Genomic DNA, 19,090 nt, shown 5'->3' on the forward strand with positions numbered 1-19,090 from the left:
TGCGCGCGCGCTACGCTACGATAGGAGAAGACCACGAGAACGAGAGCGCCGTGACTAATGTGGCTAGACAGATGGATAGAAGTAGAGAAAGAAGGGAAGAAAGAGAGAAATAAGCAAACAAAGAAACGGTTAAATTGCCTGTGGTTTCCTAAGAAAGGCTTGGTATTCATTAGAATAAAAAATAGGAGTATTTGCAGGAACACGTAAAAGTGCGCGCAAAGGATATGAGAGGCAGCAGAGACAACATTCTTGAACGCTCCATTCTTAAAGGGGCCCTGCAACACTTTTCCGAGTAGTCCATCGAATGACATTACTATGAGAGTTTATTGTGTCACGAGTTGATTTTCCGCAAACATTCTTGAGTCCGCAAAGCAGGAGCGGAGTTACAATGGTTTATCTCACAATTTAAGCGCTGTCTCTCTCCTTTCGTTTCAACCAGCGCGCTCAAAGATGGCTTTAGTAGGGGGAATGGGGAGGGGCTAGACGATTAGGAGGAACAAGAAGTCACATCAGCGCGCGTCATAATGTTGAGCGCTTCTTTTTCTGTTTCAACGCGTTCAATTTTATAGTGTGTGATTTTAGCCCCGTACGAGACCGCGGTGAGGGTATACAGCGGCACCCCAAGGCGGCCGCAATGCCTGTACAGCACACGCACGCTCAATCCGCCAATGGCAGTGGGAGGCTGTCCGCCTACGCCGTAGCCGGGCCATTTTATGGAATTTGCCACGAGTGAACGATTTCTAGCCGTCCTTGAAACGGAATTAGAACTTCCATGCCGCGTACTGTGCTATAATATTTTGCTCAGAAGTTCAGGGGAGCCTCGACCCTTGACCACCGGTTGGTAACGTTTTCTCACCATGTTCGAAATATGCTGCAGGGTCTCATTAAGCAATCATTGGAACTTTTCAAGCAACACGATTCCTCAATTTCACGTTCAGCACTACGTTCTTAGTAGGACATATTGTTATCAGAGGAACTTTCAGCTTTACGCCCTCCTCGTTGCCTGGGCACAATGAGAATTCGTACTTGAGGATCAACTTGCACAGCGCAGTTTTAAGTTCCAGCAGAGCGAACTTTCTGCCCATGCACTGGCGGGGCCCGATGCCGAACGGAATGTATGACGCCGGGTGCCGCTCGCATTCGTTGTCCGGGTTAAATCTCTCCGGGTCGAACTTTTCAGGTTCCGGCCAGAGTTCCGGATCACGGTGGATGCTCCACTTGGGGACTACGAGGCGCGATCCGGCGGGTATCGTGTGACCCAAGACCGTTATTTCTTCATTGCACATTCTCGTCGTGAAGAGTACGAGCGGTGGGTTTTTGCGCAACGCTTCGCTCACCACCATGTCCATCCTTTTTAGGCTCTGGAGCTCGTCGTAACCGACGTGTCGCTCGACGCCCCCCGGAAACGCGGAGGAGAGCTCGACGTACAGCTTCTCCTGCTCCTGCGGTGCGCGTGCCAGTTCGTTTAAGACGAGCGCTAACGTGCAGGCCGTCGTCTCGAAGCCCGCGGCCAGCGAGATGAAGCAATTGGAAACAATGTGCTCGTCCGTGATGGTGAAGTCACAGGCCTCTCCATTTTCCGCGCAGTTGCCGCGGCCTTTGTCGCCATGGCTCTCGCGGCGATTGTTCTTCGCTTGTTCGTCCAGCATCAGCTGCAGCATGTCGAAATGCCGTACATTAGGCTCCGCTCGTCGAGCGCGTATCACGTCGTGTAATCGTCTTGAAATAAGTGCGAAAACCTTGCCGTACGTGACGTAAGGAAAGACCCAGCGGACCAGAGTTCGGAAGGGCGGAAAGGCGATGGCAATGTTGAGAATGAGCGTGTCCGCCTCGGTCAGCGTCTTCCTCAAGCTGCTCACGAAGGGGTCATCTGGGTTCCGCTGGGAATCAGGCTGTTAAGAAAGGAAATAAATACACCATAATTAGTATAAAAGTGGGATTATTTGTCACATGCTTAATGTGCAGGGGACATACATCATGCGGAGGAAAAAAGGTTTTTGAGTATTCTGAAGGTAATTCTGAAGGCAAGCGAGCAGTCATTCTGAAAGTAAGCGAAGAAAGCGAGTAGACTGGCTTTTATCTAGACTACAAAAAAATACGAAGGTCATCACAAAATAACCCGCCATGTAGGCCCTATGCCGATAACCCCCACATGTATTTGCTGCGCGGAGGCAGAAAGGAGGCAGCTATAGCGAAAGCTGTGACATAGCTTTGGCAACAGGTTCAGAATGGACCTACGTCTGATCAATCACATGTGGCCGAAGTGTGCATATGCTGCACATGAGATTTAGAGAGAGTTCCCGCAATTTTTGAAACAGCAACCAGCACCATGCATTCATTTTATACGTAGGTCATGAGACCACGTAAAAGTGTCCTGTCTTCCTTGTGCATGTACGTTTAGTTTTGCAAATGTACGTTTCTTAACATCAATAAAAGATTAAGATTATCATAGCAAGCGAAGAACACGCGATTCAGATGAAGAATGACGTAGTATGGGTTATTCCATATGTTTCAGGCCTAACTAACTTTTAGTGGCGATAGCAACGAAACAACTCTGTCACTTTTGAATATGATCTCCTTTCACTTCAACACATTTTTCTCACTTCTGGAGTAGCATTTCTGTGCGCTTGAAATACAGTCTGAACTTTTGTCTTCAAAATGTCCGCAGACAGCACTTTCACTTCATCATCAGCTGTATTTTTTTTTTGCCCACAGAAACTTTTCTGAAGCTTTGAGAAAAGTTAGCGGTCACTGGGTCTCAGGTCTGACTATAGGATAGGTGATAGATCTCCTGAGAGCCACAGACCTTCCTTGCAGCTTCGCAACAGTCAACGTGTGAACTGGAGCGTTGTGTTGAAGCAAGTGGAGGCAAATGATGGAAACTCGTTCAGCTTTTCTCATTTATTGCAGGATTCACTTTATGTAAACGCACGCGCTCTATAGAAACTGAAACACAGACCTCCTAATAGATGGCGCTGCGTTCCTAAATGGCTGTTCAGGAACGTAGGAGCGCAGAAAAATCACTGTAAGTTTTCGATGTCAGACCTGAAACTTATGAAATTACCCGTAGTTGTAGAACATTGCCCTTTTTAGTAGTCAGAATACATAGAGATGGCAAAGCTATAGCTGAAATTCTGCAAATAATTGTTCTAGCGAATATATAAATGGGCAGTTCCTCAAAAGCTATGAAAGTAAAGAAAATTACACCATCTCCCGCTAAAGGGGACCATGAGGCGATGCGAAGCCGGAGCACTTGCACGATCGCGTTCCGTTGGCGTTCGTTGGGCATGCTACCGGCCTCGCGTCGTGGAACGCGAAGAGGGACGCTACGCGCGTCGTATCTTCCATCTAGCCTGGCCGTTAATTCTCACAGGGCGAGCGGGGAACGCGGTCGACAGGCGGGCGAGAGGGGGGCAGCGTAGGAGAGGAGAGAGAAGGGGTGGGGACGCGCATGCGCTCGAGCTCATGGCGGCGTTGCGCAGGAGAGAATTTCGGCATGTCTAGCCCGCGTTTCAGAGGAAGAGTGGAAAGGGGGAAGGGAGAGGGGTATGGGAGAGGGTATGTGGAGAGGGAAAGTGGGGGAGTGGAGAGGAGGTGTGTGGAGAGGGTATGCGCATGCGCAGTAAGGGTGGTCACGCCGCACACCACCACCACCACCGCCGGATTGAGCTCGACCTTAAGATACTTCGCATCTAAAAATGCCTCAAAGCTAACGTTCCTCCTGGTGTTTCCTGCAGTGATGTATGGGTGAAAATCGCTGACGAAGTCGAGTTGGACTGAATTCCATCTAATCGGGGAATAACCTCGACGAATAAATAATAATATATGGTGTTTTACATGCCAAAACCACGATACAATTATGAGGCACGCCGTAGTGCAGGGCTCCGGAAATTTCGATCACTTGGTGTTCTTCAACGTCCACTGACATTGCGCAGTACAGGGGCCTCTAGCATTCCGCCTCTATCGAAATGCGACCGCCGCGGCCGGGATCAAACCCGCAACCTTCGGGTCTGGACGAATAAAGACACAGCGCCGACCAATGCACGTAAAGTGAACTGTAAAGTGCACCTTGTTTTGAATATACTGACCTCTGTGCGCTAAAGTGACGGCTGATGTTACGTCAGACCATAGGTTACCCTTCAAACTCCAGTGTTGTCGACGAGCCTGGGTAGGCCACGATGGGCACACAACTGCTACGCTCACAAAAACACGTCGATCCACCTCGTAATCCTCGGCTCAAAGCCAACAAATGCAGCATCGATAACTACTCGCTTATTGCTTCGCCTGAGACTGACTCCCACAAGGCGTGGGATCTGCCGAATTTTCCTTTGCAACAGCACGCTCCACAATGCACATTCCTATCATGTCACGCACATAATCTCATTATATAGTAATTATAGGTCTCATTAGCGATAGTTTCAATTGGAGTTGGTGATAACGTAAGGGGTATACGCATGGTTTCACGTCCTCTGTAACAGCTGACTAGCCCGTCGATGATGGTGAAGCGCTAGAAAGAAGGGTGACTTTTGAAAAACACTGGGCAAGGCGCTGGTAGTAACTGAAACTTTTATCAGACATTTAACAATTTGACACGCTATGTCGACAATTCCGTACACCATTGGTTTTTGTTATTTGTATCCACTAGCGGCTAAGAACGAGCACGATATATCGAGCTTTGGATTAATTGAACCTCCTGCATGATACATTTTTCTTCATTTTACTTCATTTTGCAGTGTACGGCACTTTGCTGAAGGCACTACCACATTCGACGAGTCGTTTGACGTGCCACTTTCTGAGAGCAATGTGAAAAACGTTATTTTTAATTGCTCAAAATGTACATAAACAAAAATGAACTTGCACTATATTTCTATCCTCAAATTTCATTCTATTTATGTCAAAGTAGACAATCAATGATTCAGAATCAATAGATATTTAATTACAACCTATTAGGAATTAGTTACTATTACACATATAATTTAACATTTTATGATATTATTTTTGTTGCAATAGACTACTGAGTGCCTGGAAATCATGCTGTATCGATTTGACGCATTTATAGAAAGTTCCTCATAAGTGGCGTCTAAATAGGTTAGTGCTTCTTAAAATCCGGAAACGGCCGCCTATGTTCCATATGGAGCCAGTGGCCGCCGCCAGAGGCGCAGCTGTGCATGAGAGGGCATGCGAACGCTGGTATCGCTGGGACTGTAACTGGGGCAGCCTCGCTGTTCTAGCTTTCTAAGCTTACGCGACGGTCGCTTTACTTTCCCGTATTTTAACACATAACACACGCACATGAGTGCCTGAATGCGTCGTAAGATTTCAAATGAACACCCGGGCGGAAACAATAGCATCTCAGACCGCGGAGATCGTGGTGGTTTCAGCCTAAAGACACAAACACCCTGGATTTGAAGCGCCATAATGATCAAATGATTATGAGGCTCAACGGACTGGGAGACTCCAGATCCATTTTTCATCACCTAAGGCCTTTAACCAAATGAAAGTACATGTGGTCATTTTTTTATTTATTTTTTTTCACCCTAAGCGGAATGCGGCCGCCGCAGCCAGTCGAGCGCCGTCAATCTCGACGCTTTAATATGTTCGACTTCTCATTATTTGGCAAACAATTAATGCTGCGTAGTCGCACCTACACCCCACTAGTGCCACTTGTGAAAAGAGGCCGACATCTGGGCTGTCATACCCACACTCACCCATACGTAATCGCGATTTATTGATTGCGTAGAGAACCTATTCTTTGCCAAGCATGGCTGTTCAATTTTCTGTTAAACTATCAGACGCGTTTTAACAGGATCTCAATAAATCAATAATGCAAGGGCTGTTTTTGTAGAATGACTTTTCTAATGACCAAGAAAACGAAACTGAGGTGCCTCGCCAGCTATAAATCTTTCGCCTACTCGATGCTACTTTGAACAAGATTTAGGCCACTGAAAATATAATCGCAGGCAGCGAATATGCCCGAGGCGTCAATGTGTTTCCTGCACATACGCGTGCACATCGATTCAAAGTTGGAATCACCAGTGTCTAGTAGCGCCAGGGGTCCACTTTCATATATCGCTCTGCTACTTGTTACTTGGTGTACCCAATGCGCGTTTTGGTTGTTCTCTTGTAAACGAAACCGCGGCACGCAAAAACGCATTAGGCATCGTCGCCCATACCCACACTTCAGCTGTTTCAAAAAATAACGCAGCAGATGCACAGAAAGCACCAGAACCATCAGTTCGTATCGTACCGCGCAAGCGTATATTGGCACGCGAGCGATGGCCTCCAGCGCTTGCGTCCCATAACTGCCCCATAGCGTGACGGCGAAGTTTCGGGACAATAATAAGTATAAAGCACTCTGATTTTATTTAGTAACAGCACCCCCATATACATAAAATAAATGTACGTCATCGTCAAAAACCAGAATTAACCAGGCGATCACAAAAGAAACAAACAACCAAGAGATAACAACAGCGCATGCGCTCATACAGAGGAAACAAAAACATTTGTTTTCATAATCTCTCTCAAAAAAATTTTTGCAGTGGCTTAGCCCGGCTATGCCAGGATATAGGTAGCGTTAGCAAAGGTTCAGCTGATTATTCTTAGCTTTCCAGATTGTCTAGAATTATTACCCTTCTTCTGTTCATTCTGCGTACGCTGAACCGCTAATTGCCAGGCAACTACTTCGGGATCCGATGAGATAAGCTTCTCGGCTCTTCTGCGCCGTCGAGCAGCATTTTGCGCTCTCATTCTCCATGGCGTTACCCACCTGCAAACGCCAGTCAGAGGCGCTATCAAGCGGCCCCAGCGCAGTGTCAGACGGCGACTGCACAGCGAAGGCGAATAGCTGCGCGCGCTGGCGCCACTGTGTCTATGGCTACGACGCCACTCATCTCGAATTCGGCGCACATCAGCAGCGGCGAGTCGCGCGCGGCGGTGTCGGAGAGCGCTCCGACACCGAGATGTCAACTCCGGCGACCCAGCTGTGTGACATCACTGATCCTCGCGCATGCGCAGCACGGCTCATGACGTTCTACGCGAAATCGGCTCCGGCTAGGAAAGTGTTGCTAACGCTACAAAAGCAACCTGACATTCAGAGAGCCCAACGGACGGTTGGCTAACATAACCACACCCACTTTTCTTGATACGAAAGGCCTCAGTGATCTCTCTAGCAGATCGATCAGTGCGCGTGTCAACAATACTGGTTTTATCAAACTCAGGTCGGCACGTGAACTCTATGCAGTGCATTGCAAGATGTGAATACGGCACCCCTTCTAATGATCTTTCGTGTTTGCGAAGGCGTATACTTAGGCATTGGCCTGTCTAACCGATGTAATGCTTTCCCCATGTAAAAGGAACATCGTGTACGACACTTTTTTTTTTTTGCAGTCGACAAAATCGGTATCCTGTCTGATGCCACAGTCATGCTTGGTTTCGCTTCTTTTTCTATTTACCAGCCTTTCTACTGCAGGGCATAGCTTTGCCAGTTGGTTTTAAGCTGAGAATATTACACGCACCCCAAAACTCGACGCTACCTTCTGCAATCTATGTGACGTGCTGTGCATGCATGAACCAAACTGCTATCCTCTTTTTGGCCCTGCCCACCGCCTCGAACTCCTTGGCATGTTCCTCGCCTGTCTAATCTCTCGGCGATTCTTTTCGCATGCCACAAGGAAGCACTCTTCTGGAAAACCGGCTCCATTCAACGACAGCATATAACAGCCCGGTCCCCTAAAGAGCTCTGCATTTGTCATCATCAAATCGCTTGAAGAACATTAGGAAGACAACTTATCCTTGGCGCGAGCGCGCTCTCAGTATGCTACAGATGGCTATGCTATTCGTGGTTTTGCCTTCCTTACTCCAAGCCGCGGCAGCATACGATAAGAGCATACGACAACCCGGGCCCCTAAAGTTCTCCGCACTTAAAACTTATGTTCTATGTGACTGCAGCAAATTGTTGCAATTACATATTCTAGCATTTTTCAGCGTATAGATGTTAATGATATCGTACGGACGTTTTCCGGTATGTAGTTTTAGCTGACTTAAATATGCATATAACCTTAGCTATCGTACAGTCTGACGGCATCATGCCAGTCTTGAGTAATTGTCCAAAGATATGAATCGGAATTCTACTAGAAATTCTGAGAGTGTTTTGAGAATTTTAGGATTAATGTCACCGACGCCACGGGATGCGGCAGGCTTGAGGTTATTTATCATACATGCCACACCTCAAGCTGTTATTTGTATAGGTGACATGTCGCGAGTTAGTTTCGCATTTCCAGAGGACCAAAGTGATATTTTGTGGTGAGTACAGAAGAAAAATAACAATATAAAAGCAGAAGCACAGTGAATACTGAAAGGAGAGCGTTGTTAGCGTCGTGTAAAGAAGTGTCATGGCCGTCCTCCTCTGGGCTTTCCTGAACTCGCTTCTTTGTTTGTTGTTGTTGTTTTTTGTTGTGTTCTATTTGTGATTTCTTGTATTGTATTGGTTCTCCCTTGCGTGATCGCTTACAGGGCTGTGCTTTTACGTTTTCATGCTGAACCAGAGCACCATGCGAGCTGAACGCGCGTGGGGATCGCCAATGATAAATAAGAACATCATGACAGACCCACTCTCAGTTCGGCTTTACTGCTGCAGCTCGTAAAGGCACTGAGATTTTGAGCAGCTTTATTACAATAGACGATTTTATATTCTACAGCGTCCTGGCTAATGTAGGTCAAATATGGCTCTAAGTTATTGACAATGTTTCCTAAAGTATTTTAGCGACCTTGGCCCGCCTCCACCGTGAAACTCTACTTCACAGCATTGCGCTTTTTGCTGCAAGCAATGATGAAGTTATACAACACGTTTTTCCTACCTCCCAAGCCAGAACCGACTTAGCGATGGCATCCATTGTTAGCCCTTGAGCCATCACCGACACATCTACAGCTGTCTCGTTGCTGCACAGCCGCTCGTCCAGTTTCGCCAGCATGATGTCCACGCAGTCATTCATGATCTTGGAAATCACTTTAATCTTGACGGCTGAGAAACTTGGGTTCATGACGCTGCGTACTTTCTTCCATTTATCACCTGCGTGAGAGGAGAAAGACACATCGATTGTGTGAGGAAGCAATTTGAAACAGCGATCGCGCGCTATAGAGTTTGATACCTCCTATTTAAATCCTTTTAGACGCTATTAACCTGCGCGAAAAGACGAGGACACGAGTAAGAAACATACAGAACACCGCTGCGCTCGTCGATTTCGGTATGTTTGCGCAGTTTATTAGCGTCTAAACGATATGAACCAACTAGCCCACCAGGACGTCTTACTGAAGTATAAATCATTTCCCTAAGGATTAATTTGTACTGTAATGAACTGTCCGTTGGTCATATGAAGTGTACCATAGTGGAGGGTACCTTTTAGGCTTCGACGATAGACAAACTAGTAACTGTTCAACATGCGCTAAACTTTCCGTGTCATTCAGCATATCTGTCCATGTGGAACGATATCACAGCGATGCATTGATTTTGGGAATATATATATTCAACTGCTAGTAGTTTAGCCACAGTACTACGGCCGCGAACGGAAAGATGGGCAACTTGTTGCAGAGAAGCGTCACTGTATAGGCGCGAAAAAAAAAGGACCTATGCCACCTTCAAGTGCGGTGTTCACACGCATTGTATAAATACTGTTGAACTTCGGCCGGCACTTTAAACCTACTTTTGTTTCTTCAGCTTATGGGAAATTCTTGTTCATGAGTCACTCTCTCTTGTGCTGACATGACTAGGGCAGACTGCTGGGCTAGTTTGTCCTGTATTATAAACTAGCCCAGGCATTTCCCTGCGTAGAACCACAACCTCTTGCTTGATGAGTCTGCACCTGTAAAAACTGATTCCTGCCCAGCCCACGCGTGTGTATTTATGCGCAGCGAAGATTCAGTTACGCGCTTAATTAACTTCTCCACGAGAAATGGGGTTGCGTAATATTTTGTTCACTTTCTTCCCCACACAGCTTGTAATCCCGTGAACGGTAATTTTTACCTGCCGCAAAATTCGCAACTGCTATGAGCACTTGTACATTATCATGCACTTTTGAGTACTTGCACAGACACTTGAAAAATGAAGCGCAAGGTTAAAACTAGAGCGAAAAAAAAGAAGGGACAAAAATAAAATGCGTTCTTACTGTCGCTTCTTTTTCCTTCTTTCTTTCATCCTTGTTTATAACCTTGCGCCATGCCCTTCAACTAGCTATGCACCAACAAGGCCAACACGGCGTAATAAACTTTGAGCGTTCTCGGCCTTTCATGTGTGACAGTGCTGCAAACCTATTCCGAAAAATTAAAAAAAAAATGGGTTCACACTCTGTTTCATATTTCGAATGGTGGTCGTTTACAAATAAAAAAAAAACACGATATAGTGTTTAATTTAACGCACCGTTTTAATGAGATATTTGTGTGTTTTAGAATCGCTTAGAAGCCGTAGTCATAGGCACGCGTTGAATAAGAAACATTTATTTGATATCTTTTGTTCGAGTAAAAAATGCGCATAACAAAAGTAGCCTTACTGGCACTACCTCGGAGGTGAGCGGAGAAGGTTTAGAGGCTCGTTTGATGGTACTTCCATAGAGAGCACATATAACATTTGCATGCACCCCTACACATAACTTGTTTAAAAGATTTAAAATATAAATAATAAAAGCGCTACGGAACAGTACAAAAGAAATATTATTAGCTGTGATTGGGTCAAGTCAGTCTATACAGTGGCTTTTTTTAGACAATACAAATTTTTATAAACATTCTATGACGGTCAAACTCCTGTCGTTTTCGCACATGAACTCTATGTCCACGCGGAAATACTTTACCACAGCTAAAATGTCGCTAGCGTGCTTAATTAAGAAAAAACTTGTTAGTTAATTTTTAATTATTGAATTGAGTGCACTTCTATATATTGTAAAGTTGTAGTACGTGATAATTTATGCATGCCCAGTTTTTAGAAACCACAAAAATTGCACGTAATTCGAAATATGGATCATCGCATTTCCAGGGCGAAAGTCAATCTGATCACGCCCCGCGCAGAAAACGCGGCTTGTCTGTTATGTAACACCGGAACTACACGTGACAATGAAGTGATGAAATCTGAATCAAAGCACGCCAAAGCAGATGATTGTCGAGAAGGTCGGCAAGCATCCTGAAATACACAAGTAGAGAAGCATTCGAGCTGAAATACAGAAGTAGAGTTTGCGTGCTATGTGTAGTGCTTGGTTGTTTCTTTCTTACGGTGGGGGTCACATAACTAGATGTTGCATGATGTTACGTGATTTTTAGTGACGCGAGTAGTTTTATAATGTTACATTATTACAGTCACGTGACTAATTACGTCATCTAACGTGTTTTGAGTCACGTGTTACATGACTTTAGTCACGTGACTAGTTATTGACTAGTGCGAAGTCACGTGACTTCGCACTAGAGGTGCCAAGCCTGAAGGAAGTGCGGAGCTGGTCGGCCTTCTTGGTTTCTCTTTATTTTTACATTTCTTCATTCCTCATGTTCTTTCTTTTTCTGCCATCTCTCTGTTTATTCTATGACTTTATTGTCACTATATATTTCTATGCCTTTCTCTATGTACTTCTTGGTCTTTCTCGCTCTTCCTATCTCACTTATTCTTGCCCTTCTTCCTTTCTCTCTCGTTATTTATCCCTTCCCTTTTCCTTCTCACTCTTTATACCTGTATCTCTATCTCTCCCCTGCTCCTTTTCTCCTCACCCTCACTTCCCTTTCCCGCCACCTCGCTATACAAGTGTATTGCTATTTCTTGCGAGCGTACTTGGATAGCCGAGTGGTTAGGGTGCTCGCCTTCGGGTCGTGGGTACGCGGGTACGAATCCCGCCGCCTCCGCAGAAATTTTTTTCGCCACGATTTTCTCTTTCTTTATATCTTTCTTGCTCTCACTCGGTTTCTTTCTCTCCTTCTTTCTCTCTCTCTCTCTACTAGTTTTCTCCTCTCACCCATCATTATTGCAAGCCACACCGGAGAAGTCGGCGCGCGTATTTTAGGAGCGAAGCAGAAGTTGAAAAGGACGAAACGAGCGCGTACAGGTTCATGATGATGGTAATTACTGGTTGAACTACCCGGCGCAGCAAAAAGCTCAAAGAGCTCGGCTTTTAAAAGGTAGTAACTGCATGCAAATATGTATTAACTGCAGCGGTACTAAGTTTCTTGGACCGTTACTAACATTTTGCTACCTGTTTACTACCTACTTTAGTAAACAGTTACTAGCTGCAACCATTAATAACTTTTTGTTACTTATGTACTACCTACGTTCGTACCCAGGTAGTAACCGCAAGAAAATGCGTAGTAACCGCAGGCGTTGTTAAGCCGAAAGCATTAAATGCATCATCAAACACGAAATTTGACCGTCGCCGTCGGCGTCCCGCATCTACTGCGTCGGGGGCGGTATGCAATAAATCATGTGATGACGTAACAAATTTTGGCTTTACGTCGCGTGACGTGATGTCACATGATGCCGTCGTCACATGACATCATAGCTTGGTATAAATGGGCAGATCACACAGGCAGTGCAAAACGAGGAGGTGCCTCGGATTCTGGAGGCAATGCAAAACCACGCTAGGTGCGCAAAACTTTCGGAGAAGGGCCGGCAGGATTAATATATCAACTGAGAGAAGAATATTGCTTTCGCCTTCGAGGAGTCTTGAGTGAATGCATAAAGGACCCTGTGAGTTTTAACTCTCTTGGACCTTTACTACCATTTTCCTACCCGGTCGTTAACTCCTTAACCTAAAATTTTAGTCAATACCTACTGTATTATTTGGATTAACCTGAATTGTCTCGACATATCATTGTAATCGGAAACTTTATAAGGAAATGTCCACGAGTCAAGAAAATAATTTTTCTTTTTTAAACATTACGCAACCGCAATGTCTATGCATCATTGTGCTATTTTTGACAACGGAGGAGCAAAAGTTAATGAACCATAAACATGTGATATACGCGTTTTTAGTACATAAATTCCAACAAACTAACTTCAAAGGTGGGTGTGAAAGAGCGCCAGGATTGTCAAAATTAAACTGGAGTCACTCACTACTGCGTGTCTCGTAATCATATCGTGGTTTTGGCACGTGAGATCCCAGATTGATTATTATTAGCTTTTCACCGACTGTGTAAGAGCGCACGGATCCATTCAAGCGCATTGTGTCTATGTTAATATGTTTAGTGCCTTGTCTGCGCAGTTGTATATAATGCTTTGTTGTGGCAGTCTTATAAAAATATAGAGACGGCATTTTTGCTATTACGACTGATTAAAAGCCTTGTGCCACGTATCCATGCGCACATAATCAGTTGGTATGGCATAATAATACAGGTCCACATTTTTTCCTATTGATCCTGAACTTGAGGTGTGCACTAGTACCAGGTATGCATCTCAAATGTGTGGAATATGAATACTTTTTCATGCGGTTATGAAGTATACTGCCGCGTAGTGAAATTGGTTTTGCGTCTGTGTGCTCTTCTTATCCATGGCACTCTATTTAAGACTACCCGAAGTTGTTCTGTAATGTGACCCTATGAATTTTACCATTACTAACAATGAGCAAATAACGTGGCAAAATGAACACGTCAGTAGCGGTTACTGCCGTTTTATTGCAACCTTCATTTTACTACCTATATTTAGTAACGGCAAGGGTAGTAACAGTTAATACCCATGCAGGTACTCACTACAGTTACTAACGGGATAGTAACATGTGAGAAGCAGTTACTACCCTAAGTTAGCAAGTACTACTACATTTTTTTAAGTTTTCGTCAACGGCAGTCAATTTGTACTAGGGAGCGCTCGTGCTTCACGGGTACGAAGTGTTTGCGTTTGCTATGCATGTAGCAGATGTTCTGCCAATAGAAAATCGAATGCACAAACACTGGCAGCCAGGGAGACACGTTTGGTCCTAAGGCGCTAAAACGACATAATTAGTTTTATTGGTTGTTCCAGGAGGAAATTACTTTTAATTCGGTCAAGCTTGGTGCATGCGAATGTGGCGGACTAAGAACAGAGGCTTTAAGATCTCGCATGCATTTTTTATCTTACCTTTGAGTCCCACCAAACTAGTATTGAAGGTTTCCACTTCCAGTACCATTGGCATTCTATCCCGGAAAACGTGCCCTTCTGCGACACAGCACTGCTTGACCATATCCAAGTCCGCCAGTACGATGTACGGCATTTCACCGACGTAGAACCGGAAGAACTTCCCATACTTTCGTATCCATTCTGTTACTACCTGCAGGAGAAAATATATGCGACTCCAAATAGGTGGAGATACGTTGATAGTCTAAGTACTATTGCGCTCAGTATGAAAAACACCACGCGGACGCGTGGCCGAGCGTTCTGCAAAGTTGAACAGTGGCGTCGATCGTGGCATATTTTGGAGTTATTGGGAGAGAGAGTTTGGCTGTCCCTGCGAGCGCACATCTTCAACCATGGAGGAAGGAATACTAAGGAGAGGCCCTGACGTCACATTCATGAAGCCTCCACATCGCAAACATCCGCAATGCCTCCTAGCGAAGGCGCAGTGAAACATTTCGCGACTTCCGTGGCGACGTTTGCAAGCGCATGCGCGCATCGCGAAACTTTGCAGCCTTTTTGTTTGCTTGTTTGTTTTTCGCCGTGCAAGCGGTGTAGTCGATTCACGCATGCTGCTCTTGGTGTGTGTTCTTTAGGAAAGCTACACAATGCCCAGCTGTTGCGTATACCCGGTGCAAATCGCGTGCACTGCGGACAGTACCGGGTGTCACTTTTCATGTGTACGTATACGTTCGCTTCATTGCTGATCACTAAGGCATGGTATTTGCGTGCGAAGCTCTCGGATGTGCGCTCTGTTGCTTGTTACTCATTCTGTCAACTCAGAACTCATGTGAACTTTTGTTTTTGGCGTCTGACGCGCCGTACATAACATGCGCTGAAGGCATCGTACGTTTTAGAGGCTGTGTCGTTCAACGAAAGGGCAATAAACTTTTGTTTTTATTATCGGACTACGTGATGTATGTATTGTTCGGTGTGCGCTCGCTGCGTGCTTGTGTTGTGTGCGCACTGGAATTACAAACTTTACGTGCACGATCGCCTATACAATACAGCGGTGTCCTCTTTTCGACGTGAAGTTACGTCAACTATAGGTTGGAGTTGCGCTGCAACCGCTAATCGGGCAATATATCGGGAAATCGGGCTACGAGAAAGGAAAAGAGAGATCTAACGCCCGGTAGAACGCGTAAGTCACGGCTAGGTAAGTTCGAATACGATGATGCAGGGGCTGAATGTTTTTGATTACGGTACGTGCCGGTACTTTCTGTACTGTTGCACAAAAACGTTCCACGAAGAATCTCAGCACGCAGTGCTCGGGCCTGCCACGCACGAACAGTCTGGTAAACGTCTGCTTGCAACGTTTTACTACGTGCAAACCGGACAATACGCGCTAAGTTTACGCCGGGACTTCAAATCCGAGCAGAAGCGAACCACCGCGGAAAGCACGCCGCGGGGCGTCTGCTGTTTTGTTTGCCCCATACCGGTTCGTTTGCCCCATAAATCTGACGTCACTTCCGCCACACTTTTCGCAATGCATTGGGATACGATAGGGCCTCTCCTGAGTTTTCCTTCCTCCATGTCTTCAACACTTGCTTGCTTTCATCCTCGAAGGTATCATTTTCGAAGCTGATATCACCGCAGGGCTAAACGAGCGTGAAAGCAAATGGAGGCGGTGTGCACTCGCAGGAAGAGCCAAACCCTCCCCTGATAACTTGAAAAGATGTCACAGATTGGCGCTACTCTATAACTTTACAGTGCGCTTGGCCACCCGCTTTCGCGGTGTAGCTCCTACTGTGTGCGATAGTACATCGCTGTGTATAACAATGAAGAATGTAAATTTATCATGTTACATTGGATTGTATTTCCGGAAATGACTTATTTATGTAATCAGTTGCATCTTCTGCATCAGAGACAAATCACTTGGGACGGGAAAAAAATGGTCGCACACAAACAATGAAATAAACCAGCAGAATTTCGAAAAATAACAAACGTCATTATTTTACGGCGACTTGACGCAACCGTAAAAATTGAAGCCAGTGTTGCGTACACAATTTTCTAATACAATATATTGGTGGCGCCAGAAAGGCATGTTGCAACTAGAGACGTGGAGTCTTGTAGAACCCACTACGTACATACGATAAAGAAGCAACGGTGACAAGCGAAGCGACGGTGAGCCCCTGTTGCACAGTTTCACGTATTTAAACACCAATTCCAGCGATTTTTCGAAGTTATTGGATCTCAGTAATATACGCTGTGTAGGTTCATTTGCATGTTTCTGTCATTTATGCCATCTTCATGCTTCAGAGATATGCAGATTCTTTCCAAATGAATCATATTGATCGCCTCCGACCGCGCACCTGGCTTATCACAATTATTGGCCACATGCTGCGTGTGACGGCATTTATGGCAATGCGAGGGATGTGGCTGGACTGAGGTACCACTACAGCGTCTGCTGTCCACAAGGCTATGATCACGTGTTTGACCAGCGCATCTCTGGCTTGTCGCGCGCATTTGAGCTTCCTGCGGGCGCGAGTGCAATGGGTGGTGAGTGATGCTATGTTGTGTGCTGCCACGATTCAGTCACTAAACTGTCACTAAACACTGGCGGCTAACGCAATACTATTCTTCTCGGCATTAGAGCGCTTTAGCAGTGCCGCTTTACCGCACGAAGAGTACGGTAATTCCGCACCGTCTGAAGAGTGCGCATCTGCGAACTTTACCGCACAGAACCTCTTTCTGGTATGACTACCGGGTCTAACCGTATACGGTAAGCTGCCAGGGTTGCCACTCACTTTCGAGTAAATGTCGCCAAATGACGAGCAAAAAGTCGCCAAAAGTCGCCATTTTTTTACAAACCTCGCCAAAAAAGTCGCCATTCTAGATATGTGCGTCATACCTAGTAATAAAAATTTCCTCTCACGTATAGCCCCAGAGAATATACACTACCATCCAAGACCCTTGAATTATATCGACGTTTCTCAATGCCAGTCGTATCGCCCGCTTCACCATGGGAGTGCATGGTGCTGCTTCTCCGACTAGCCGCAAGATAGATGTGCGTGGTGGCGCAAGGGTGAATGAATGAAACGCTCACGATATCCTTCCATCCCTGTCCGCTCGTTTCAAAGGTAAAAGTGTCGTAAACCTTGGGCGAAAACCTTGAAAGCGTTGTTTGTAGACAGCTTTACGTACCCTTATATGAATGAAAATGATTACAAAAGGTTTATTGAAGGTAACACGACAGAAGTCTTAGAAGAACCGATCATTAGTGAGTCTTACACCTTTTCAGTGTGAACTAATATGATACCGGACGCTACCAACCCTTTCTTACAGTCACTTATATCTACACGCGTCAATCCGATGCGTTATTAATGAACAGGTAGGCAATGTAAAATGTTGTATAGCAATTGTTGTCATTGCACACGCTCACCGTGAACAGTGGAAAATGCCTCAATAAATATTTTTTTATTGCACAAATAGCCACGTATCCTCCTCTCTTCGCTATTCTAAAACAGTCTCTACCAGCTCTATTGGGGGTACTGCAACAGTGAATAAGTCGCCAAGCTATTCAGAACAGTTGGAGCTTTGGCGGAACAAATGGTCGGAACACGCGGCCAACCCGTCGCCTAGCCCCTTCAGAAGCGAAACTTTAGATAAGCTTAAAGCGCCGAAAGCTATAAACTTATAGTCAAACACTGCCCCCTCGCGGTTTACATTCTGCTAGAATGTCTCTGGGGGACGTTCCCGTACCTCCTGCCTCTAGATGAATTGAGGAGATGCACACGAGTTGCAGGACGGACATACAGAATGACGCGTAATGTGCACACTCTACTCTTAGGTCTAAAACCAAGAAAAATACAGTGAATGTTGCCGCTCATTCGTTGCGAAGACACTGAGCTTAGGATGTATAACTCAGTGGAGACCAAAGCCTAAAATCGCCAAAAATTCGCCATGTCGCCATTCATAATTTTAGGTCGCCACGGGCCCCTCAAATTCGCCAATTTGGCGAAAAGTAGCCACCATTGGCAACCCCGTAAGCTGCGCATCGGGGGAAAAGCGGCTAGTACTTGACTTGTATTAAATTTCTTCGATCCTATCGAGGTGAAGTTAAACGCCGTTATCCACAAACCTATGCATTTTTATCATAACAAGATTAAAGAATTTTGTTTGTCCGCAAAGTTCTTCAATTTAGCATTTAACCCCATCGCGGCAGCCACAAACTTGAGCGGCTTGGACAGGTTGTGCCATCTGGTGTTGAAGCCCGCGACTAGGCAAGAGCATAACGTAAACAAGTGTGTTGTCCTTTATCAAAGAGGAATGGCGATTATTGTCGGCTTCCAAATGTGTCCTAGCTGCAGCTGACATTGTCCGACAGCTCCGAGGAGTTTGTGCCAGTGGCACGGTCACTCACAGGCGTGGTACGGCTGGTGCGCCGTGGTCACGTTTCCGCTGAGCTTCTCCTGCTCGTGGCTTTCATATTGTGCGCTGGCGGGACAGGCTTGCCTTGCACGATTTCCGGTTTTTATCAGCTTATACGTCACTCAAGGACAGTACTGCTGGACATGGGTTTTAATAATAATATCTGGGGTTTAACGTCCCAAAACCACGATATGATTATGAGAGACGCCGTAGTGGAGGGCTCCGGAAATTTCGACCACCTGGGGTTCTTTAACGTGCACCTAAATCTGATTACACGGGCCTCAAACATTTTCGCCTCCATCGAAAATGCAGCCGCCGCGGCCGGCATTCGATCCCGCGACCTTCGGGTCAGCAGTCGAGCGCCATAACCACTAGACCACCGTGGCGGGGCGCTGGACATGGGTTTTCGTCTTGATGTTGCATCTTCTTGCTCATTAAAACACAGCATATCCACGGGGTGAATGATGATGAGTGGGGCGAAGCTACGGAGGGAATCATCTGTAAACCGTGAAACTCTTCCGTGAAATACGCCCAGTACATAATATAAAGAGTGTGAAACATCGTGTATATATTAAACATCAAAGTTTTATTGTACTGTTGGTTTACGTGGTCCCT

General features: G+C 45.7%; 1 protein-coding gene across 1 annotated transcript in view; it reads right to left on the reverse strand.

Annotated features, from left to right (window-relative positions):
• Positions 1-280: 280 nt before the first annotated feature.
• LOC119374371 (cytochrome P450 3A30) overlaps positions 281-19,090 on the reverse strand; it is a 38,850-nt gene continuing 20,040 nt past the window's right edge. The window contains exons 3-5 of the mRNA XM_037644464.2: positions 14,072-14,261; positions 8,856-9,067; positions 281-1,892 (exon numbers count right to left, since the gene is read on the reverse strand). Of these exons, the coding sequence (XP_037500392.1) occupies positions 906-1,892; positions 8,856-9,067; positions 14,072-14,261 (1,389 nt within the window). The 3' untranslated portion in view covers positions 281-905. The remainder of the gene's footprint in view (positions 1,893-8,855; positions 9,068-14,071; positions 14,262-19,090) is intronic.

This window comes from Rhipicephalus sanguineus, chromosome 11 (genome assembly GCF_013339695.2).
Source record: "Rhipicephalus sanguineus isolate Rsan-2018 chromosome 11, BIME_Rsan_1.4, whole genome shotgun sequence".
NCBI lineage: Eukaryota > Metazoa > Arthropoda > Arachnida > Ixodida > Ixodidae > Rhipicephalus > Rhipicephalus sanguineus.